At 49.0% G+C, this 25,128-nt stretch overlaps 1 protein-coding gene across 1 annotated transcript in view; it reads right to left on the bottom strand.

Annotated features, from left to right (window-relative positions):
• LOC126184498 (uncharacterized) overlaps nt 1–25,128 on the bottom strand; it is a 172,804-nt gene that overhangs the window by 4,796 nt on the left and 142,880 nt on the right. Inside the window, exon 2 of the mRNA XM_049926891.1 lies at nt 1,728–2,675. Coding sequence (XP_049782848.1) covers nt 1,728–2,675 — 948 coding nt within the window. The remainder of the gene's footprint in view (nt 1–1,727; nt 2,676–25,128) is intronic.

Genomic DNA, 25,128 nt, shown 5'->3' with positions numbered 1-25,128 from the left:
TAGCTATCGATAGACGCTGGGTTCTTCCTGGGATCAAGGACTGGGATAAGTGTACTGTCTCGCCAATACGAGTGTAAAGCACCTGTGAGCCAAATATGGTTGAAGACTGAGTAGATGTTGCCTCTAGGTAATGTCCAAGTGTTGTATCATCTGGTTATGGATGGAATCCAGGCCTGGGACCATGTTACATGAAGAGGTAACAGCCTGCAAGAATACCCATTCAGTGAAGGGTTCATTACAGGGTTCAGCTTGGTGAGGGTTGAAACAGACTGGGTTCTGTTCACCTCAGCGTTTCTGCCAGACAAAGGTGGTAGGATAAGAAGTGGACGCCGATGCTGCCACGAAGTGTGTTACGAGGTGTTCTGCAAGGACCAATGGATCAGTACACAGAACACCTTTGAGGATAAACCATTGACAGTTGATTATCACTGGTGACCCAGTGGGCTACTGAACTTGGACGAAACCAGCAATGAAGAGGCATACGTCCCCAAGGAGGAAACATAGCGCTCCCAGCATTCCTTTTTACTCTGCTTCAAAAGATAGTGAGCCTTAGCACGCTTTGAAGCAACAGGGTTGGTCTGTGAAGGGTGTCGTTAAAATGGCTGCAAAACCCGTCGGCAGTCCTCGATAGTGACTGCTACGTCCTTGGTCCACCCCAATACCGGTCGACGACGAGGGGGACCTGTGGACAGGGTGATAGCAGTGCCAGCAGCATGAGGAACAGTGGCAGAGACACCCTGCACGACCACATAAATGCAATTTGAGAGGGGTGTCGAAGTGCACAGCAGTCTTATATAAAGGTCAATTAGCCCTGCAGAATGCCCAACATGGGGGCCTGTCTGCCTTAAGGCAGAAGGAGAACGATAGAACTACTGGAAAGTGTTTACTGTCTCGAAGATCATCATGGGATGCCCAATAAGAGGAAGCCACGAGAGCAGGGGAAGAGATCATGAGATCGACAGCAGTAAAAGTGCCATCAGCAGCACTGAAGTGGTAAGGGGAATTGTCCTTGAGGCGACTGAAATCCAAGTCTGTAATTACTTGGTCAAGTGACAGACACAGGGGCGGGAGGTGCTGTATTAAGGCAGACAGTTCAACGTAACGAACTGGCCTACCTTGGGTAGGTAGACATTGAAAACAGTGACTGCATGGGTCATTTACATCGTAGCGACTATTGTTTCCAGATTGGTATGAATGGTGATCCAGTCACTAATGAAATCAGTGTGAACCAAAGTGCAGACCCCTCCAGATGCTATACTCGGCCTGGCAAGGTTCCGACATAACCATGAAACGTTGGAGACTGGTCATCATTATGGAAGTGCGTTTCTTGAACAGCAAGACAGAAAACACAATAATAGGAAGCCAGTGCAGTGCTTCCCGTAGGTGACGATAATATCCGTCGCAATTTCACTGGATTATTGGGAGGCGAGTGTCGAGGTTGACATACAGGAGAAGTGAGGTCAGGTTGACAACCATAAATAAGATGTCAGACTCCGGTTCTGATGGGGGAGATGGCACCTGCAGGGGAACTAGGGGGATCTTGTCCTGGGACTCCCTGTTTCTTCTTTTCTTTCGCAGTTGTAGGAGCACAGGGAACAAAGGGAGAAAAGCCTTCTGCATGATCCAGAACCGAAGGAGAGCAGGCGACCTAATGGTGCACAGATTTTGCATCCCTTGACTGAGTTGTGGTTCAGGCTTCCTGGGGAGGCGGGAGGGGGCTCCATCACCAGCAGGCGCTGACGAAGAGGGGGCAGCTCCCAGGGGGCGGGGGGCGGGGCGTGAGCAGCTCCCAGGGGGCGGGGGCGGGGCGTGAGCAGCTCCCAGGGGGGCGGGGGGCGGGGCGTGAGCAGCTCCCAGGGGGGCGGGGGCGGGCGTGAGCAGCTCCCAGGGGGCGGGGGGCGGGGCGTGAGCAGCTCCCAGGGGGCGGGGGCGGGGCGTGAGCAGCTCCCAGGGGGGCGGGGGCGGGGGCGTGAGCAGCTCCCAGAGGGCGGGGGGCGGGGCGTGAGCAGCTCCCCCAGGGGGGCGGGGCGAGCAGCTCCCAGGGGGCGGGGGCGAGCAGCTCCCAGGGGGGCGGGGGCGAGCAGCTCCCAGGGGGCGGGGCGAGCAGCTCCCAGGGGGGCGGGGGCGAGCAGCTCCCAGGGGGCGGGGCGAGCAGCTCCCAGGGGGCGGGGCGAGCAGCTCCCAGGGGGCGGGGGCGAGCAGCTCCCAGGGGGCGGGGGCGAGCAGCTCCCAGGGGGCGGGGCGAGCAGCTCCCAGGGGGCGGGGGCGAGCAGCTCCCAGGGGGCGGGGGCGAGCAGCTCCCAGGGGGCGGGGCGAGCAGCTCCCAGGGGGCGGGGCGAGCAGCTCCCAGGGGGCGGGGCGAGCAGCTCCCAGGGGGCGGGGGCGAGCAGCTCCCAGGGGGCGGGGCGGAGCAGCTCCCAGGGGGGCGGGGGCGAGCAGCTCCCAGGGGGCGGGGGGCGAGCAGCTCCCAGGGGGGCGGGGCGAGCAGCTCCCAGGGGGCGGGGCGAGCAGCTCCCAGGGGGGCGGGGCGAGCAGCTCCCCAGGGGGGCGGGGCGAGCAGCTCCCAGGGGGCGGGGCGAGCAGCTCCCAGGGGGCGGGGCGAGCAGCTCCCAGGGGGCGGGGCGAGCAGCTCCCAGGGGGCGGGGCGAGCAGCTCCCAGGGGGCGGGGTGAGCAGCTCCCAGGGGGCGGGGTGAGCAGCTCCCAGGGGGCGGGGTGAGCAGCTCCCAGGGGGGGGGGGGTGAGCAGCTCCCAGGGGGGGGGGGGTGAGCAGCTCCCAGGGGGGGGGGGTGAGCAGCTCCCAGGGGGGGGGGGGTGAGCAGCTCCCAGGGGGGGGGGGGTGAGCAGCTCCCAGGGGGGGGGGGGTGAGCAGCTCCCAGGGGGGGGGGGGGTGAGCAGCTCCCAGGGGGGGGGGGGTGAGCAGCTCCCAGGGGGGGGGGGGGTGAGCAGCTCCCAGGGGGGGGGGGGGGTGAGCAGCTCCCAGGGGGGGGGGGTGAGCAGCTCCCAGGGGGGGTGGTGAGCAGCTCCCAGGGGGGGGGTGAGCAGCTCCCAGGGGGGGGGTGAGCAGCTCCCAGGGGGGGGTGAGCAGCTCCCAGGGGGGGGGTGAGCAGCTCCCAGGGGGGGGGGGTGAGCAGCTCCCAGGGGGGGTGAGCAGCTCCCAGGGGGGGGGGGGGTGAGCAGCTCCCAGGGGGGTGAGCAGCTCCCAGGGGGGTGAGCAGCTCCCAGGGGGGGTGAGCAGCTCCCAGGGGGGTGAGCAGCTCCCAGGGGGGTGAGCAGCTCCTAGGGGGGTGAGCAGCTCCTAGGGGGGGTGAGCAGCTCCTAGGGGGGGTGAGCAGCTCCTAGGGGGGTGAGCAGCTCCTAGGGGGTGTGAGCAGCTCCTAGGGGGGTGAGCAGCTCCTAGGGGGGGTGAGCAGCTCCTAGGGGGGTGAGCAGCTCCTAGGGGGGGTGAGCAGCTCCAAGGGGGGGTGAGCAGCTCCAAGGGGGGTGAGCAGCTCCAAGGGGGGTGAGCAGCTCCAAGGGGGGTGAGCAGCTCCAAGGGGTGGGTGAGCAGCTCCAAGGGGGGTGAGCAGCTCCAAGGGGGGAGGGGTGTAGGAACTGTAGGCAAGTGGTAAGGGGAAAGTGGCGGGGGGGGGGGAGAGTGGAGAGGGGGACAGGGTTGAGGTAAGGAAGAGGTAGGATGGGGGAAATGTAAGAGAGACGAAAGTTGAATAAAGTGCCTCTGCATGGAGTGTCATATTTTTGGCGAGTCTCAGCGTAAGCCAGACGATCCAGGGACTTGCGCTCTTGGATCTTCTTTTCTGTCTTGAGAGCTAGGCAGTCTGGCAAGTGGGGTAAGTGGCGATCATGACAACTAACGCATACAGGTTGCGGAATACAGGTGCTTCCCTCTTTAAGTGGGTGTCCACAGTCACCACACAGAGGGTCCGTCTTACAGCGGGAAGACATATGCCCAAAACACATGCACCAAAAGCACGTCGCAGGTGATGGGAGATATGGCTTCACATCACATCCGTAGCATCTAAGCTTGACCTTTTCTGGGAGGTTACCTCCCTTGAAAGTGAGGATGAAGGTGCCAGTATTGGTGCAGTTGTCTCTATGACCCTTCTGCACACTTCAAATAAAATAAACGCCTAGTCGCTCCAGATTAGCCTCGAGTTCCTCATCAGTTTGAAAATGAAAAAATCACTCCCTGGACCATACTCATTGACTGGTGGGGGGGTAATAGACACTGGACATTGCCAAGACGATCACAAGCATGAAGAGCTGCATACTGGATAGCAGAAGGAACTTTGATCAACGGAGAGCATAACTACATCTTACTAACAGACTCCACTTCGCCAAACTTGTCCTTCATATTCTCCACAAAAAGGTGGCTTTATGGCTGTGATTGTGTCACCGGTCTATCTTAGTACAGACAAGGTAGCAGGGGAAAGTGTTTCATCCCAAGACAGCGAACCTGGCCCTCCTCTCAGGTTGTAGCCAGGGAAGGGGAGGCTGCTGGGTCATATGAAGCAGCGTTAATTGGTTCTTTATTGTTCGAAGTCAATAGCCGTTTGAGAACGGCCAGAATTTTGCAGCTTGATACGCTTCATGGGCCAAGCATCTGTCCTGATACCACACACTCTACCAGGGACTCTCCCCATAGACGCCCACCCAGCCACAGCAAGGGCTGCCTGGCACAGCGGCTGTTGCTGGGAGTTCCATGCTCCAGGATTATGTGGGTAGGGATCTTTTCTGGTATCAGTAGTGTGATCTCTGTGTTGTCAAGGGGCTCAGCCAGATGGGTACGTAACATCTCCACCACACAGACTGGCTACATGTACTGGTGATCTAGCAGGCAAAGGGGGACTACGACAGGGAAGGAATAGGGGAAGGATGGGTGGGCACAGGAATCCATACTACAGACGCTAGGGAGGAAGTTATTTCCCAAATGGCTCACACTAAAAACAGAAAATTGAGAAGGGGAGGTTAAACTCCAAGTCAGGTAGGAGAAACAAAATTGCCAGGAATACGTGGAACCAGGTGGATAGCCAGGTCAACATAAATCAGAACTGCAAGAGAGAAGGAGTGATGATAGGGAGGGAGGAGCATGGTGAAGGAAATACAGCCAGGGAAGGAAGAACAGGCTCTAATAGCTCGGGGCCATGCGTGCACCATGCACGAATTGACTAAAGAACCTTGAGCCTACTGGGGGGGGGGGGGGGGGTTCACTTCAATGATCTTAATGGTAATGGTGCTTAGTGGCATGTCTCAGTGCTTATGCCGAAGAAATTCTTGCTATCCGGTGATTTTTAACGTATTATGGTACCCTTCACAGAACTTATCAGATGCCTCCTTAAATCTGTAGGCAAACTACTGTGGAATTTTGTTGTTTTTATGGATATTTCATTCAGTAAAGCAGGTGTTCTTTCAAATACTCTGTCACAGATTTCTGTTGTGTTCTTGGTTAAAGTTATAGATTGGTTGGTTGTTTGAGGTTTAAGGGACCAAACAGCAAGGTCATCAGTCCCTTGTTTCAAATATGGTCCATTCCGCTAATGTGACATCTCAGGAAAGTCAGAACAATAAAAGGGAAAAGAGTAAAAACGTAAAGGGGCAGTCATGGTGTCAATGGTAAAAACAAAATGAGGGAAGTCAGCAAGAGAACGAACCCAACGCTATGCTGAAGCAGCATAGGCAAGACCACCTGTGACTTAAAAGGTACAACCGCTAGAATGTAGAAGTACGTATGGGAAAAGGCGACTAACCAATTCTTAAAAAAAAAAGGGGTGAAAAAGTAAAAGGATAAGGAAAGAGGATTTCAGTCAGGGAGGTGAATCGGGAATCTCCGAACACTGCTTACAGTGGGAGACACCCAAACACTCACCGCCCTGCCCCAATACCAGAGAGAGATTAAAAACCTTAAAACTGAGAATAAAAACCACTTTCCCGGACGAAACCGAGAACCAGAGAGACCATCCGGGAATCGTCAGCCAACAACAAAGGTAAAGTGTTCGGGAGCCTATACTTAGCACGCAGAGCCAAAAGAAGGGGGCATTCAACCAAAATGTGGGCTACCGACTGGAAGGCTCCACAACCACAAAGTGGGGGTGGCTCATCATGCAAAAGAAAAACCATGGGTCAGCCTGCTATGGCCAATGCGGAGACGACACAGTGTGGTCGAGTCCTTTCGGGAGAGGCAAAAGGAAGAACGACACGGGCCTGGTGTCACCTTAATTGCATGTAGTTTATTAGACAGGGGAGTAGCCTCCCAAGAAGTGGCCCATGACTGTGCGAAGTGGGATTTGATGTGAAGCCGTAAATCCGCTGCAGGAGGGGGTTACAGAAAACGAGGGGTAAGTAACTGCTCCCCCAGCCAAACGATCAGCGAGCTCATTACCTGGGTACCCACATGGCCAGGGACCCAAAGGAAGTCAATGCAACAAGCAGCACGGTGAAGATCAGCGAGATGGTCATGGATGGCAGAGACCAAGGGATGGCGCGAAGAACACCGGTCAATAGCAAGAAGGCCACTCATCGAGTCCGTACATAACAAAACGCGGTTGTGTTGGGACTTTTAAATAAAGGTAAGGGCCTGGGAAATTGCCATCAATTCCGCAGTAAACACCCCACATGTAGGTAGCAGCAAATGATTTTCAGTTCCGACAGAGGACGTGAAGGCATACCCCACATGATCAGCAGATTTAGAGCCATCAGTGTAGAAAACAACAGCATCCCGAAACTCCGATAAAATCTGGCGGAAAAAGGAACACCACCAGGGGGATGGAATCTTTTGGACCTCGGCGGAGATCCATCCGAATTCGAGGCCAAGGAGCTAACCAAGGTGGGGGGGTGGAGAGGAGGGATCGAGGAAGACAGGAGAAAGAAGGAAGCTGAAAATCATGGCAAAGAGACGCAAGGCGGAGCCCAACTGGTAAACCCGCCCGAGGGCGGGAGTCGGGTGGGCGACGTCCATGGTCTGGGAACAGGATAGAATAGGAATGATGAGTGGGAGAGGAACGGATAGCGTGTGCATAAGACACCAGAAGCTGGGAACACCAAAGAGAAAGGGGGGGGGGGAGAGATCCCAGCTTCTACCAGGAGACTGTCAACAGGACTAGAAGGGAAGGCACCAGTGACCAAATCGATACCATGATGGTCGACTGGATCCAAGACGTGCAGTGTGGAAGGAGCAGCTGAACCATAAACTTGACAACCATAGTCCAAGCGAGACAGAACTAGAGCATGATAAAGACGGAGGAGGAGGGAATGGTCCTCACCCCAAGAGGAGTGGGCAAGGAAGCGAAGGACATTGAGTTTACGGAAACATCCTACCTTCAGATGTCTGACATGGGGCAGCCAAGTGAGCTTGTTGTCAAAAAGAAGACCCAGGAAACTAAACTGTGAGACCACAGGCAATCGTTCGGCATCGAGATAGAGCTCTGGATCAGGGTGGATCGTCGTACGGCGACAGAAGTGGACCACCCGCGATTTTAGAGGAGAGAATTGAAACCAATGTGAGAGGGTCCATGCAGAGCCACGCCGTATAGCTCCCTGGAGCTGCCGCTCTGCAGATGCCATCGAAGAGGAACTAATCCAAATGCAGAAATCATCCACATACAGGGCAGGGGCGACCAAAGGACCGACGGAGGCCACAAGTCCATCGATAGCAATGAGGAAAAGGACACTCAAGACAAAACCCTGTGGGATGCCCGTCTCCTGTGTCCGTGGAGAACTAAAAACAGTACCAACTCGAACTCTGTATGACCGATTGAACAGGAACTGGCGGATAAAAATCGGTAGTGGGCCCCGAAGACCCCACTGATGAAGGGTAAGTAAGATATAATGGCGCCAGGCCGTGTCATAGGCCTTGCGAAGGTCAAAGAACACTGCAACCAAATGGCAACGCTGGGAAAAAGCCTGCCAGACTGCGGATTCCAAGCGAAGTAAATGATCGATTGGAGACCGTCCCTCTCGAAAGCCACACTGGTAAGAGGACAATAGGTCCCGAGATTCGAAGACCCAATTGAGCCGATGGGCTACCATCCGTTCAAGTAACTTACAAACAACATTGGTCAAACTAATTGGCCAATAGCTGTCAACAGATAGGGGGTTCTTACCAGGCTTAAGGACAGGAACCACGATGCTATCCCTCCACTGAGAAGGGAAGTCCTGGAGCAAGATACAGTTATACACCTGAGGAAGATGTTGCCGTTGTGGAGCACTGAGGTGTGGAAGCAGTTGGTTATGAATGGAATCTGGGCCAGGGGTCGTACCATGAGAAGAAGATAGAGCAGAAAGAAATTCCCATTCAGTAAAAGGTTCGTTGTAAGATTCTGACTCGCAAGGGGTAAAACAGAAGGTGGAAGCTTCAGCCCGCTCTTTCTGGTGAAGGAAAGCAGCTGGATAGAAGGCTGATGCCGATACCACTGCAAAATGGGTCGCAAGATGTTCTACAAGAACTAATGGGTTCGTACAAAGGCCATCTGGGAGGTGAAGGCCTCTGAGGGTGGACTGCCGATGGCAACCTTGGAGAGGGCGAAGTGTAGCCCATACCTGTGACATAAGGACAGTAGAACCAAGGGAAGAAACGAATCGTTCCCAACATATCCGCTTGCTCTGTTTGATTAAATAACGGGCTTTAGCGCGAAGGCGTTTAAAGGTAGTAAGGCTGGCTACGGATGGGTGCCTCTTAAAGTATTGCAAAGCTCGACGGCGATCACAGATGGCAATGGCAATGGCCGTACTCCACCATGGGACTTGCCGGCGACGAAATAGTCCAGATTAGCGTGGGACAGCAAGGTTAGCAGCGCGAACAATCGCGTCAGACACGTCACGTAGGAAGTCATCAATACAACCCGACAAAGAGGGAGAAAATACGACCTGTGCAGTGTATAGAGGGCAATCGGCGCGTTGGAAAGACCAACGAGGTAACCTGTCCATTGGGGAGCGGGAAGGGAGCGAGATAATCAACAGGAAATGGTCGCTATCACAAAGGTCGTCGTGTGGCGACCAGTGTAATGAAGGGAGGAGAGAGGGAGAAGAAAGAGAAAGATCAATGGCAGAAAAGGTACCATGACCGGCACTGAAATGAGTAGGGGAGCCATCATTAAGAAGGCACAGGTCGTGGTCTGCAATAAACTGGTCTATAAGAAGACCTCATCTAGATGGAAAGGCACTGCCCCACAAGGGATGATGAGCATTAAACTCCCCAAGGAGGAGGAATGGAGGGAGGAGAAAGTTGCTGAAGAAGGGCAGTTAAGGCAGCAGGTGTAAGAGTCCTGTCAGGAGGGAGATAAAGATTGCAAACTGTGACCGCAGAGTCTAGGTGGACCCTAACAGCAACCGCTTCCAATGTAGTTTGAAGAGGAATCCACGTGCTAGCAATGTCTGTACGGACCAATGTACAAACACCACCAGAAGCCCGCAGGGGTCCGACCCGATTTCGACAGAAAACACGGAACCCACGGAGGTTCGGTGAGTGAGCATCAGTAAAATAAGATTCCTGGAGAACCACACAAGCTGCAGAGTAAGACGAAAGAAGGGATTTCAATTCCGGAAGGTGACGATAGTATCCATTAGAATTCCATTGGAGAACGACAGAACGATGGTTTAAATGGGGGCTGAACACTTTAAATCCAGTCATACCGCCAGGTCCCCACACGTCACCGACTAGGAGGGGGCGACATCCATGAACTACAGGTCAGAATCCGGTTGTGAAGTTGGAGAAGGGACCTCCGGTGACACCAGAGGCTCTTTGTCCCGGGACTTATGTTTCTTCTTCTTTTCAGGCTGAGATCGAGGAGGGCTGTGTGGCATAAAGGAGCCAGCTGCAGCAAGATCAGGAACAGAAGGAGACCGGGCGACCTGGAGGCCGACAGACCGCGGCTCTCGCGGTCGTCGTGCAGCAGCAGACCTTTGGCCTGGAAGAGTGGGACACTTCTCCAGCTGGGGAGGGGGAGCAGCGCTCTGAGAAGAAGGTGTGGGAGCCGCAGGGAAGGGGGGGGGGAGGAGAGGGGTCCGGGATGGGGGTAAGGAAGGGGGAGAAAGGGGTGAAGATGTAATCAAGGCGTAACTAGATGTCATGGACACAGGGTGGAGACGTGTGTATTTCTTACAGGCATCTGTGTAGGTTAAACGATCGAGGGACTTATATTCCTGTATCTTCTTTTCCTTCTTATATACTGGGCAATCTGCTGAACGTGGAGAATGACTACCATGACAATTTACACAGACAGGAGGGGGAACACAGGGACTCCCCTCATGTAGTGGACGTCCACAGTCACCACAGAGAGGGGCCTGTGAACAGCAGGAAGACATGTGTCCAAAACACACGCACTTAAAACACCTCATAGGAGGTGGGATGTACGGCTTCACATCAAATTGATAAACCATGATCTTAACTTTCTCAGGGAGGATGGATATCCCCTTCAAAGGCCAGTATAAACCCACCAGTATCAATGCGATTGTCTTTAGGACCCTTCTGGTCACGCCAAACAAAGTGAACACCGCGCCATCCAATATTGTGCCGAAGTTCCTCATCAGTTTGAAGGATGAGGTCCCTGTGAAAAATCACACGTTGTACCATAATTAGAGACTGGTGGGGGGTAATGGACACAGGAATTGTGCCAAGATGGGTACAGGCGCGAAGGGCCACAGATTGGGCAGCTGAAGCAGTTTTGATCAGCAACAAACCCGACCACATCTTGCTCAGGGAGTCCACTTCGCCAAACTTGTCTTCAATCAGTTACACGCAGAGAGATGGCCGCAGAAGAACGGCCAGAGTTCTGTACCCGTATGCGTTTCATTTGCATAGCGTCCGCCCTGATACCACCCACTCCGATCAGGGGCTCTCCTCATGGGCGCCACACAGCCACAGCAAGGGCCGTCTGGCACGGCGGCCATTGCCGGGAGTTCCGATGCTCCAGGATGACGAGCAACCACTCCAAGGCATGCATGAGGTGGTCACAGCTCAGGTATCGGAAGTGTGATCCCTGTGTGTTCAGGGGGCTCAACCAGAAGGGTACATAGCAATCCTACCACACGGGCTGGCTACCGTGCTGGGTATGCACCCTAGCATCAGACAACGACGTGAAAGGAAAGGTGGAATGTACTAGAAGGGCGCATGTCGGAGACACTAGGTAAGGTGCTCTTCCCCAAATGGCTCACACTACGGAGAAGAAATTCTGTAATGGAGGTCAAACCCCTAAGGGGGACCAAGGAATGCCAAAAGGAGGAGATGATTACGCAACAAAGCCGAATTGTAAAACCAACAGAACCAAGAGGATAGCGGAGGCCAACATAAGCAAGGAGACCAAGAGAGGGAGAGGAGAGGGTGACGGGAAAGGAGCAAGGAGGGGAAAAGGAAGGAAATGCAGCCCTGGAGAGAAAGAAGGCTGCAAGAACTCGGGGTCCCGTGCTCGCCACGCACGTATCCACAAGCGAGTTGAGGACCCTCTGGGGGGTAAAGTTATAGAATGAGTACCCAGCATATATCCTTTTTCCCAGCTTATTCCATATGTTCAGTCTGCGAGAATATTGCTGTAAAGTTTATAGACATCATCAGCAGCATCTACTTCATCTTCTTTAACCTCAGAGAGTTGTTAGAGAGATTCTGTAAGAGGCCTAAATGTTTCGCAGAGTGATTTCTCCGTTTCAAAATGCTATAACCTAAGCAATCACAGCTCTGCACCAACAACAAGCTTGTGTTCTTGAACGACTTTATATTCTGTCGACATATTGTGAAACGTCCCCTTGGAAATATTATGAAATATGAAACGTGCCCCTGGAAAATTTTTTAACGACAGTGCTGCTAAACCTCTTACGTTATTTGATTTTCAAACAGCTGAGCAAAACTCAACTTACTCGAACAGTTTTCTCTTTACTTATTCTGATAATCACTAAACTGACACACAATATTTTTAGAGCAACGCAATCTGACTTTCAATAATCCTTACAGAAGAATGGCCCTGACTAACAATGATCTATACCTTTGATGAATCACTCACCTCACAAAAATCTTTGTTACTCGAACTACTACAATACAGCGAGTGCCAATACTGCCAGATAAATAAAAGATTCTAACTACTGTAGGCACTAACCACTGATAGGCATGGTTAGCAAATGAAAGATTGATAGAGAACAAACAATGTATTTACCTTAATAACGTTCAAAAGTCATAATATCTATCAATTCATGACATCCATCTTTACAAATTTCCTTTTTCTGGCAGACACACGTCCAGATCTTCCGCTTATAGTAAGCTCTCAAAACTCTTGCATCTCTCCCCCCACATCCACCACTGCTGGCGTATCACCCCTAACTGCCCAACGCTACGTGCTTTTCACATCCAACTGCCCAACACTGCAATAGCGAATATTCCAACAGTGAGTCCAACCAGCCACAGACAGCACACAGCACAGTCAGTGATTTTCATACAGAGCACTACGTGGCGTTACCAACATAAACACCTAAACAGCCTACTTACATAAGCCCCCATGCTGCCCCCAAAAAATTTTGCAAATTGTTTTGGGCAGTGGCCAATAATTATTTGCAAAATTTTTTATATTAACGATAACATATACATAAAATGCACACACTAATTGATACGCTGTTGGTCAAAAGCAAATATTTCCTCACAGTCCATAAAGACAGTACTAATCATTCATCACAGTAGTAATTACACTGCACAAAGTCTGATCAGTAAAAGAAAATGCTTACGGAAGTAGTGGATTTCCATGCAGTCTTGAAGTACTGTCCTTCCAGTGGAAAGAAAGTGCTGACTGTTGACATGCAGACAGGTATGGGCAAAAAAAAAAAAAAAAAAAAAAAAAAAAAAAAAAAAAAAAAAAAATCTACGGTAATCAGTCCCCTAGAACTTAGAACTACTTAAACCTAACTAACCTAAGGACAGCACACAACACCCAGCCATCACGAGGCAGAGAAAATCCCTGACCCGGCCGGGAATCGAACCCGGGAACCCGGGCGTGGGAAGCGAGAACGCTACCGCACGACCACGAACTGCGGGCGTAATGGTCCACAACAAAGCAAACCAACAGCAGAGTCAGTCGAAGTTTTGAAGAATATTGGTAGGTAGGTCATCACAGAGCAGACCCACTGTAGTCCTGGTAGAGATTTTGGTATTGGTGGGCCATCAAACGTGCAGACCCACTGTAGTCCTTGTAGAGATTCCCAGCAGCCATCCGTTTCAACTGTGTGGGTGCACAATCATCATAGAGTCTTGCGAATAATATAGCAAGTCCATGAACCACCACTTGTGGACTAACAAAAAATTTTTGAATTGTCGTTAGAACCAACAGTGCTGTTAACCAGTCCCTTGCTGAATTAACGCCGATGCTGAAGGGAAGCAGCCTACTCACGCCATATAAAATTCATATGCTTTCCATTGTGTGCCAGCCTAGTCCGCTGTAACTAGCTATGACGTCACGAGTGTTGCGCAATACCTTAAAGGTAAAGTAAATAATCTGAAAAATTAATAGCATGTCAGGAGTGATGCTAAAATAATAATGTGTTAACTTTCAGTTTGGTAACTTAGTTTTCGAAATTTGGACGTTTTACATAAAAATTCATCAGCTCAACAGGAAGGAGCTAGAAACTTCAAAATTTGTATTCGGATTCCCTTTTCATTGTTATTTAATGGAAACATAATGCTGGATCTCATAACCCAATATTTTGGTTGAAATTCATGATTTTCTGTTTTTGTGTCCTAAAAGTTCAGAAGCAAGATAGATTAAGTAAGTGATTAGATAATGCTACGATATTTGATTTAGGTAGAAGGGAGATACGCTATAATAACAAAGATGTGAGAGGTTTCAAAAGGGTAGCTATAAAACTATAGCTGTAGCGTCTATCCAAAGGGCAAGTTCAGAGCTCATCTATTGCGTGCAGTACAACTAAAACAATTCTCTCGCCAAAAGTATTTAACCTAGCCACATTACAATTTTATTGTAGATACTTACCTGTGTGCTGATTGCACAATTAGTGAGCTTCACTGGCCTTTATCAAATGAACCCATTAATTATTTAGTAACTTGAAGTGGAGTTTTGCTAGACTAGTGGTTAGTCAGTAAGGCAAAATGTGTCGGCTGCGCCTTCGGCGGTCCACAGCGCGGCTGTATAAATAAGAGCACAAGAGCCAGAGTAAGGCTTCGACCTACCTCCTTCACCGCTCCAATAATCCCCTCCCGATTGCGCGTGGCGGAGTTGCCATTGGTCACCACCGCCAGATCCCGGTTCGGCTCCAACCTCTCCTTCCCGACACCACCGAACACCTGATCCTTAGTCTCTTCTTCCCCGGCCTTACCGTCACCTGCGCCACCATCTATTTCCGCCCTAATGCCCCTATTCCTTTCGACTTCCTCTCCCACATTGACCATACCTTCTCCTCCTACGTGATCGCCGCCGACCTCAACATCCATAGTCGTTCCGCCGCCCAGTTACGTCGGTGGCATCGGTTCCTATCCTCCCTTCAAGGCGACCTCGTCCCCATTTCCCAGCACACCTGTCCCGAATCCAACTCCACTCCCGATGTCATCCTCTCCTCCCTCAACCTCCTTGGTTGCATAACAGTGGATGTCCTGGAGCCCATTGATAGCGACTATCTCCTTGTTCAGACGGTCGTCGCCCCCACCCTGACCCTCGTAATAACCCTCCTCCGAAGTACGTCAATGATTATTCCCATGCTGACTGGAATGCCTACCAGGATACCCTCTCCACCCAGGTCGATAGCCACCCTTTCACCTACCACCACCCTGACGACGTTACCCATGCCGCCTCCTTTCTCCAGTAGACCTTGTCTGAGACCGTTGAGGCCCTCATCCCTACTGTCGCCGTCCACCCCCACCATCCTACCTTACCCGCACAGGTCGTCGTCGTCCTCCTCCGTGAATCCCCCCGTCTCTACCATGCCTTCCTCCACACGCGTGACCCGGACACACTACGACGCCACCGGCAACTCCAGCGACACATCCGAAACTTGCTCGTGGCTAAGAAACGCTGGGAGTGGCGACAGACATGCACCCATTTAAATGCTACCCGACCTATAAACTCGTCCAAGTTCTGGTCAGCCTTCTGTCACCTTACCGGAACTAAACCCTCCCCCTACTACCCTCTTCTCCATGACACCCCTTCCCTGACACCCTTAGTAAGGCCAATCACTTTGCCTCTTATCTCTCTGATATCTTATCCATCCCCGACGATCCCCAGTTCGATTACTCCCTCTTTCCGGATGTCCGTGATCGAACTGACACCTCTGTCCCTCCCCTCGCACCTGGTTTCCAGTACTTGGACAACACTGCACACACAGAACACAGTGCCACTATCACTACACAGGATCTCATTGCTACACTCCACACAAAACTCAACACCACTCCCGGTCACGATCGTGTCACCTACCGCCACCTTCGCAAAGCTCCTGTCTCTTTACTCTCCACCCTGGCCAGGCTCTACAATGTAGTCCTGTCCACTGCCTACTACCCCGACCTGTGGAAAACCTCCCATATCCTGATGTTCCATAAACCCGGTAAACCGACGTCCGCCGTCTCCTCCTACCGTCCCATCAGCCTTACCTCTGTCTTCAACAAGGTGATAGAATCCATCCTCACCTGACTCATCCACCAGCATCTCTGCCAGCACCGCCTCCTTCCCGTTACCCAGTGTGGCTTTCGGACGTCGTCCTCTTCCGATGACCTTCTCCTTCACCTCACACATCTCCTATCCGAACAGCTTAATTCCCGTCGCTCCACGATCTTCCTCTCCCTGGACCTCGAACGTGCCTATGACCGTGTACGGCATTCCGATCTCCAAACCTTCGCCCTTCCCATTAACTACATCCGTCTTATTGGCTCCTTTCTCTCCCACCGTCCTTCCTACGTCACCATCCATAACACTGATTCCTACACCTTTTTGCCCTCCGCCGGTGTGCCCCAAGGCTCCGTCCTCCCCCCCTCCTGTACCTTTTGTATACGCCGGACATGCTGCCACCGTCACTCCCCGTCCATCTTCTCCAGTTTGCCGATGACACCGCCTTCCTTGCCCTCGCCTCCACCCTGCAGCATTCCCAACACCTTCTCCAATCCCATCTTGACCGATTCACCGCTTGGTGCAACCAGTGGTTGCTCAAGATCTATCCCTCCAAAACCCAGGTGATCATTGTAGGCAAAACCACCCCTTCGTTCTGCCTCCTTGATTTCTATCTAACAATCTATGGCTGTCCTCTCGCCCTCACCCCCACCCTTAAGTACCTGTGCATCACCCTCGACTGTCCCCTCTCCTGGACCCCCCCATCTCCGGACAATCCAAGCCAAGGCACGCTCTAGACTCCATCTCCTCAAGCTTCTTTCCGGCCGTACGTGGGGTCTGGACCCCTCCACCATCCTCCACACCTATAAATCCCTCATCCGCCCTATCCTCTGTTATAGCCATCCAGCCAGGATCTCCGCCACCCCTACCTTTTATAAATCCCAGATCCTTGAACGCATATTGCAACCATTTCCCCTCCCCCACACAGATCCTGTACGACCTAATTCCGTTCCCCCACCTTGTCCTTTTCCTGGAACGGATACGGATCCTCTACACCTCCCGTAAACTCGATCCTCCTCACCCGCTTGTCTCGCCCATCCTCTCCCATCCCCACCCGCTGCCGCGCCTGTATTACCACGTCCACCCGGTCTCCATTTCTCCACCCTCCTTACCCTCTCCCAAGGTGGCTTCCAACAGCTCCTTCTCCCTGTTGATGCCCTCCTCCCCTCCATCTACCCCTCCTATCAACTTTGATTCCCCCTCCCACTTCCTGTGTTTTTTCCTTTGGGCACCCTCCCTCCCTTCTCTCTCCTTTCCCCACATCCCCCCTTCCTCCACCCCTCTTCCCCCGGGCATCCCCTCCCCCTTCCTCCCTTCCTTCCTTCCTCCCCCCTATCTCCCCTACCCTTGGCATCTCTGCTGTCCCCCCTCCCTCTCCCACCCCCGTCCTCCTCTCTTGGCAGGTCCCTGGACTCTTACACGCTCAGTGGACATTCGCGTGCCGGAGATCATCGCCATCAGTGTCTCGTGTGTGTGCGTTCGAGTTTGTGTTTAGTGTTCTTTCGCCCTCACGCCACCACCGTTCACCTGTGCCGTCGCAGTAGTCCGTGTTTTGTGCGCTGTGACAACAGGTTTCAGAGTTTTTTCTTGTCCAGCGTGAACGGCTTCGTGTATATTGTTTTCAGTGTCTACAGTTTTTTTTATCCGCCATTTGTATTGTATCATCTGTACCTCCATTATGTTTTATATAGTATCACGCTGCTGACAGCCCACCTTTGTAAAACGTGTTCAAAATAACAATAAAGAAAAACAAAACCAGAGTAAGGCTCCAGTTCTCTTCTAGATTCGTATCAGCGTGCACTTCGTGTCGGAAGCCGCGTCTCGTTTGTGCAGATGCCAGAAACAGCCTTGGATGCCATATTATGTAACTCGGTATGCACTAAACAAGATGTTCGCATTGGGGCAAAGAGTTAATAACGGAACGACTCCAGTGATTTATTCACAGATTGTGTATGTCGTATTTTCACGTGTCGCCGCAGGACAGACTTTCTACCATTACTAGAATGGCGTTTGATGAGTATTAACATCAAGTTTTGGCGAGCATTCACTTTGAACATTTACATCGATGACGATTATTGAACAGTTTCGTTATCTAGGGATAACAGGATCCGTCCAATAGACTCTAAACAGTTGTAACAGTACAGTAGCTGATATGGGTAATCATTTGTCTGGAATTCTATGCTTTATCATTTTCAGAATATAGTGAAAATTGTTATAGTAAACTGCAATTTCTATCAATCCCAGACATCATCCTAAATCGTCAGAGTAATGAACTTCAATAATCAACAACTTTTATTCTACTTCAGAGTGGGCACAAAGAACTCTAATTACAGGCATCACGTTTTTGTTAATCACTTCCTGGTTGCCAACATTGTAGTTAGAGAGCCTGTGTTGAGAAGGCAACAAATAACAGAAATAATTTTCTTTATTTTCCACCTGCCACCCCACAGTGCGACCACTAACAGTCCCCTTTTTTAACTTCTCACATATTGTGGATATACTATGACCAATAGAAACATGTGTAGTGAAATGAAACTTAAGTCGAAGAACTGGTGTCTATACAATTTTATGACATGAGAATGCAGTTACAAAGGTACAGAAAACATCATTAAAGAACATAACAACGCATATGATATTTGTAGTAATAAAGGCTTTACAAGAGAATAGAAATAAACATATACATCAGTGTTACAGGATTTATCACATAAGTGTACAGGATGGGCATATAGGCAGGCGGTGGGCGTTATGGAATGATTAGGGTTATTTTTAGAGAAAGGCCATTTATGGGATAAAGCCTGTTTAAAGGGGCTACATAGGCCTAGGGAGGTGAGAGTGAGCAAGAGCTTAGAGTCTGGCGAAACATAGTTCGCGAAGCTACCGAAAGTAGTTGTCTGCCAAAACAAAGTCCACAGTGCCGCAGCACCGGGAGAAGCGGGAGATGTTCAATGCTACAGAGCGCGCATCCGACTCGTGGGTGAGCAAGAATACAAGAGAGCGAGCCCGGCGACGGGCGGCCGGGTATATTCGACGCACCACGCGGCTTCCTCCGCCCTGATTGAATCGAGAAAACCGTGCGGGCGGCATGGAACTTTCCAGAGCATTGTCTGCTAAGCGACGCCTGGGGCGGCGTTACTTCGTAAGCACATGAAACAGGCGCGTGATCAAATGGCTCTAAGCACCATGGGACTTAACATCTATGGTCATCAGTCTCCTAGAAAATGGCTCTGAGCACTATGGGACTTAACTTCTAAGGTCATCAGTCCCCTATAACTTAGAACTACTTAGACCTAACTAACCTAAGGACATCACACAACACCAAGTCATCACGAGGCAGAGAAGGAGGCGCGTGATCAAGGTGCCCTTCCTCGGTGCTCACTTCCTGTTACTAGACCGTGGGATGAAAGAATTTACAGGCAGCTAACACTGCCGGCCGTGGATTGGCCGCAATGGTAAAATGAAGTTACCGTTTGGAAGCACATATAATAAAGTAAAATCCCTTATTGTCTGGCTCATCCTTTACATAAGTAAATAAGTAAATAAATAAATAAATAAATAAATAAAATAATGAGAATAGTTATCTAAACATTAACTTCACACATGAGCATTAAAACAGAACAGAATAAATAATGTCTAAACATCTTTACAAAGTAAGTAACATCTTAATAATGCAAATTATAGGAGTATACCAGTATTCCTCATCATAGTGAATGTAGCTTAGTATTAGAAAAATTCTAAAACATAAATCTTATCAGCTACACACATGAAGACAGGAAGAACAGAAATACACAAGGATACACAAACACATAGCGGAATAACACAAAAGGGAAGGATAGGGTTTGTTTTCAGTGTAAAATTTGGTACCACAGTCCAACCCAAAACTTTATTCCATAGATCTTTCCTGTGATTTCATTTGTTCCTAAAAAAAATCCTATCCAAGCATTCTTTCTGTATTAATATGTTCACATATTTCTTACCTCATTATTTATTTTCCATTATCTTACCTCATCATTTGTTTCCAAGAAAATTCTACCTAAACCTGTGGTCCCTACACCCTACTTTTTTGTTCATATCCTCTTCAAAATAATTATTCTTCATTGTACACCAATTTTTTGGCCAAACGTTTTTCTTATACGTTGTCAATGCATTTATTCCAATTCATCACAACTCATTCTCTTATATAGCCTACCCCCTCTTAAGCTAACTTAAATCTACTGAGCTCAGATGCATAAACTAAGGGACGAGGCAATGCAGCAGCACAGAACAATTAATGCATACAACAATGACAAAAATGCAAGCAAGCAGCAGTGTAAATTAGCAAAGCAAATGCAACATTACAACTAATACGGGCCAATGTGCAGCAACAAGAAAAATAAATCAGCAGTACAACTGGCTTAGCAGAGTAATACAAAGTAAAACTCGGTAGCACTATGCCTGGCAAACAGCAGCAGCCAATGCAATAACTTATACATAAACCTGACAAAGCTCAAGCAGAAAAAATGTTACACAAAAGACAGGGAATGTCTAACACCAAGTCATTAAAAAATTATGTATGCAATTCCTGTGAAGGGAAATGTCTATTTGTGCTCCCTTTTTTACAGAAAGATTATAAAATTATTATTTACTGCATCTGTAGACAGAAAATATTTCTATTAGTACATCTCTAAAATTTTATTTTAACCAATGCAGCAGTGCAGCTACAAACTGGTTATTAAACTAAATGAGCAAATATATACATAAAGCAAGGCATGCAACGTCATCCACTAGCCATATGGCATTTCATAAGGCAGTAAAAAAAGTCTCTCCACTAGACAAAGTAGATGCAAAAGGTTTCTCATCATTTCATTAGGCATTTCAGTAAATATCAGAAATTATTGTTGTTGTTGTTGTCTTCAGTCCTGAGACTGGTTTGATGCAGCTCTCCATGCTACTCTATCCTGTGCAAGCTGCTTCATCTCCCAGTACCTACTACAGCCTACATCCTTCTGAATCTGCTTAGTGTGTTCATCTCTTGGTCTCCCTATACGATTTTTACCCTCCACACTGCCCACCAATGCTAAATTTATGATCCCTTTATGCCTCAGGACATGTCCTACCAACTGATCCCTTCTCCTAGTCAAGTTGTGTCACAAACTCCTCATCTCCCCAATCCTATTCAGTACCTCTTCATTAGTTATGTGGTCTACCCATCTAATCTTCAACATTCTTCTGTAGCACCACATTTCGAAAGCTTCTATTCTTTTCTTGTCTAAACTGTTTATCGTCCATGTTTCACTTCCATACATGGCTACACTCCATATAAATACTTTGAGAAACGACTTCCTGAAATTGAAATCAATACTCTATGTTAACAAATTTCTCTTCTTCAGAAACGCTTTCCTTCCCATTGCCAGTCTACATTTTATATACTCTACTTCGACCATCAGTTATTTTGCTCCCCAAATAGGAAAACTCCTTTACTACTTTAAGTTTCTCATTTCCTAATCTAATTCCTCAGCATCACCCGACTTAATTCGGCTACATTCCATTATCCTCGTTTTGCTTTTGTTGATGTTCATCTTATATCCTCCCTTCAAGACACCATCCATTCCGTTCAACTGCTCTTCCAAGTCCATTGCTGTCTCTGACAGAATTACAATGTCATCGGCGAACCTCAAAGTTTTTATTCCTTCTCCCTGGATTTTAATACCTACTCCAAATTTTTCTTTTGTTTCCTTTACTGCTTGTTCAATATACAGATTGAATAGCATCAGGGAGAGGCTAAAACCCTGTCTCACTCCCTTCCCAACCACTGCTTCCCTTTCATGCCCCTCGACTCTTATAACTGCCATCTGGTTTCTGTACAAATTGTAAATAGCCTTTCCCTCCCTGTATTTTACCTCTGCCACCTTTAGAATTTGAAAGAGAGTATTCCAGTCAACATTGTCAAAAGCTTTCTCTAAGTCTACAAATGCTAGAAACGTAGGTCAAAAGTGCTCGAAAGTGTAATCATATGTCTTGCAGTACGAGCGTGTCGTTGTTGCGATACTTTCTACAAAGTAATGTCAATAGCGAGGTAAATGGCCTCTTTTTCCTCCACCTAATGGCTTTTTTCCAGGTGACTGTCACGCAGCTGGGCGCCCGCAACACATTACATCAAGATCACTTACCTTCCTTACAGAAATATTTACGACAGCAGTTTCTGCTACAGTCCCAGTCTCATATAAAAATTTCACAGGTTGAAAAATTTATGTTGCAAATGTGTAGAAACAAAATCCCATAAATTTAACAGTGTCCAAAAATTTCTGTCGGCATTGTGATACATTCACACATGTACACACATTTCATAACTCAAACTACGATTCTTGGTTTCCAACATCCTTTTCAAAAACCAGTGTCCCGAACCTCTTCTCATTATTCATATACATATAAACATGTAATCACATTCCTCATATAGCATCATCTTAATGATCATAAACGTACCTCAGCAGCATAATACACATCGTTGTCATAATATTATAGGGTATCAATAAAATCTGAAAATCGTCCTAGCTTCCTCCAATGGTCTCAAAACCTTAAAAAAAATGCTCTCTGCTCGTTTCAATAAATTCATCTACCTCAAATGTACTTCAAAATTCATGATCCCATACAAAATACATCACTCAAAGCTCTCACTGTATATGAACAGTTCACCAAGTACAGACAAAACACAATTTCATAAGTGTGAATTAATTTAACTATGTAATTACGTATGTATGTTTCACTGACATATTAAAAAATGTTTGTCTCTCTGTTAAATAATCAGATAGCTGTGTAATTCTGTATCAGAGAAATATGGTATCGATGTGTAAAGTTGTATAAGCAAATACCAAATTGGCTAGGGCTCCTAGCGCTTGCCACACGCTTATTACACAAAGTAGGCGTGTACCCGCTGAGGATAAATGTAATTATACCCTCAGATGTTACAGATTACAGCAATCGAATGAAATGTATCGCCGAAAACCTTCTTTGTATCTTTGTAATTAAAAATCTTTCTTTGAAAGTTCCAAGCACAAAAATTAATCACTCAAATACGTGTACTGTAGCGCTAAACTGTGCGTCTTGTTGTAAGATAATCTCCGTCATTATTTAACAGTAAAAATGTGCCGAGTGTCGTAATTATCGTTGTCGGTAAGCAAAGTTCTGTGTAAGTCAATGTACTTACTTCATAATAAACAAAAGTGAAATGCTCTGCGTATAGATATCGTAGTTATTACATACATTACCGTGACGAAGGAAGTACTGTACTGTACTTTTGTGCAATGGAAAAGGCTGTCTCGTTGTAGCTATACCAGAAATGTTACTACTAAAACATGTCTTACTTTCCAGAAGAATTTAGAAAAACTATGCAGATATAAAACACATACAGCGCAAAATCAACGATGTAAATTGTGTCATTCATTAGTAGCGTTGATATAATCGTATAGCTGTCAAATAAGCTAAACACTGTCATCTGGTATCTCTCAGAAAGTACTTTAAATCCAGAAGGTCTTTTCAAGTTAACCAAAATGTTGCATTAAAATCTTTTAAGCAGTATATGTTGTAAGTATGTAAGCCTTATAGTCGTTACGTAATAGTGCCACTAACAAGCAAGAATGTACACAGCAACACTGCGTCGTCTGTTCACTATAACAGCGCATTCGTAATTACTGTCTAAATAAGTTCCATAGGTTCTTGCCTGGGTAGTTGACTTCAACACATTGTTGCATGCTAACAGTTTGTAAGTGTGACAAAGAGTACTACACTCCTGGAAATGGAAAAAGGAACACATTGACACCGGTGTGTCAGACCCACCATACTTGCTCCGGACACTGCGAGAGGGCTGTACAAGCAATGATCACACGCACGGCACAGCGGACACACCAGGAACCGCGGTGTTCGCCGTCGAATGGCGCTAGCTGCGCAGCATTTGTGCACCGCCGCCGTCAGTGTCAGCCAGTTTGCCGTGGCATACGGAGCTCCATCGCAGTCTTTAACACTGGTAGCATGCCGCGACAGCGTGGACGTGAACCGTATGTGCAGTTGACGGACTTTGAGCGAGGGCGTATAGTGGGCATGCGGGAGGCCGCGTGGACGTACCGCCGAATTGCTCAACACGTGGGGCGTGAGGTCTCCACAGTACATCGATGTTGTCGCCAGTGGTCGGCGGAAGGTGCACGTGCCCGTCGACCTGGGACCGGACCGCAGCGACGCACGGATGCACGCCAAGACCGTAGGATCCTACGCAGTGCCGTAGGGGACCGCACCGCCACTTCCCAGCAAATTAGGGACACTGTTGCTCCTGGGGTATCGGCGAGGACCATTCGCAACCGTCTCCATGAAGCTGGGCTACGGTCCCGCACACCGTTAGGCCGTCTTCCGCTCACGCCCCAACATCGTGCAGCCCGCCTCCAGTGGTGTCGCGACAGGCTTGAATGGAGGGACGAATGGAGACGTGTCGTCTTCAGCGATGAGAGTCGCTTCTGCCTTGGTGCCAATGATGGTCGTATGCGTGTTTGGCGCCGTGCAGGTGAGCGCCACAATCAGGACTGCATACGACCGAGGCACACAGGGCCAACACCTGGCATCATGGTGTGGGGAGCGATCTCCTACACTGGCCGTACACCACTGGTGATCGTCGAGGGGACACTGAATAGTGCACGGTACATCCAAACCGTCATCGAACCCATCGTTCTACCATTCCTAGACCGGCAAGGGAACTTGCTGTTCCAACAGGACAATGCACGTCCGCATGTATCCCGTGCCACCCAACGTGCTCCAGAAGGTGTAAGTCAACTACCCTGGCCAGCAAGATCTCCGGATCTGTCCCCCATTGAGCATGTTTGGGACTGGATGAAGCGTCGTCTCACGCGGTCTGCACGTCCAGCACGAACGCTGGTCCAACTGAGGCGCCAGGTGGAAATGGCATGGCAAGCCGTTCCACAGGACTACATCCAGCATCTCTACGATCGTCTCCATGGGAGAATAGCAGCCTGCATTGCTGCGAAAGGTGGATATACACTGTACTAGTGCCGACATTGTGCATGCTCTGTTGCCTGTGTCTATGTGCCTGTGGTTCTGTCAGTGTGATCATGTGATGTATCTGACCCCAGGAATGTGTCAATAAAGTTTCCCCTTCCTGGGACAATGAATTCACAGTGTTCTTATTTCAATTTCCAGGAGTGTAGTAACGTGAAGTGAAAAATTTTATGGCAAAGACTAAGTTAAAAAGCAGGTTATCTCTCAATAAACGGTTTTACATGTGAAATGTGGTGTAAACCTTTACTACTCCTTGTACGCAGTTTCAACTTCAACGCAATTATGTGGTATACTTCGGATTCTGTAAGGTCCATTGTAAATCAGAAAGAATTTGTGACTCAAGTGTTTCCTCTTACGTGACAATGAATTAGTTTTAATGAGAACTTTCTGACCAATATATAGTTTCTTTAAACTTTCTTTACCGCGTAGTTTTCTCCTTTTGTCTGGAGCATAATTTATATTTTTAATAGCCAAATCAATTATGCCTTTGTATCGAAGTTTACGTGTATTCGGAAAAGG

Source organism: Schistocerca cancellata, chromosome 4, assembly GCF_023864275.1.
Source record: "Schistocerca cancellata isolate TAMUIC-IGC-003103 chromosome 4, iqSchCanc2.1, whole genome shotgun sequence".
In the NCBI taxonomy this organism is placed as follows: domain Eukaryota; kingdom Metazoa; phylum Arthropoda; class Insecta; order Orthoptera; family Acrididae; genus Schistocerca; species Schistocerca cancellata.
The sequence above is the reverse complement of the archived record's forward strand: the minus strand, read 5'-3'. Positions and strand labels throughout refer to the sequence as shown.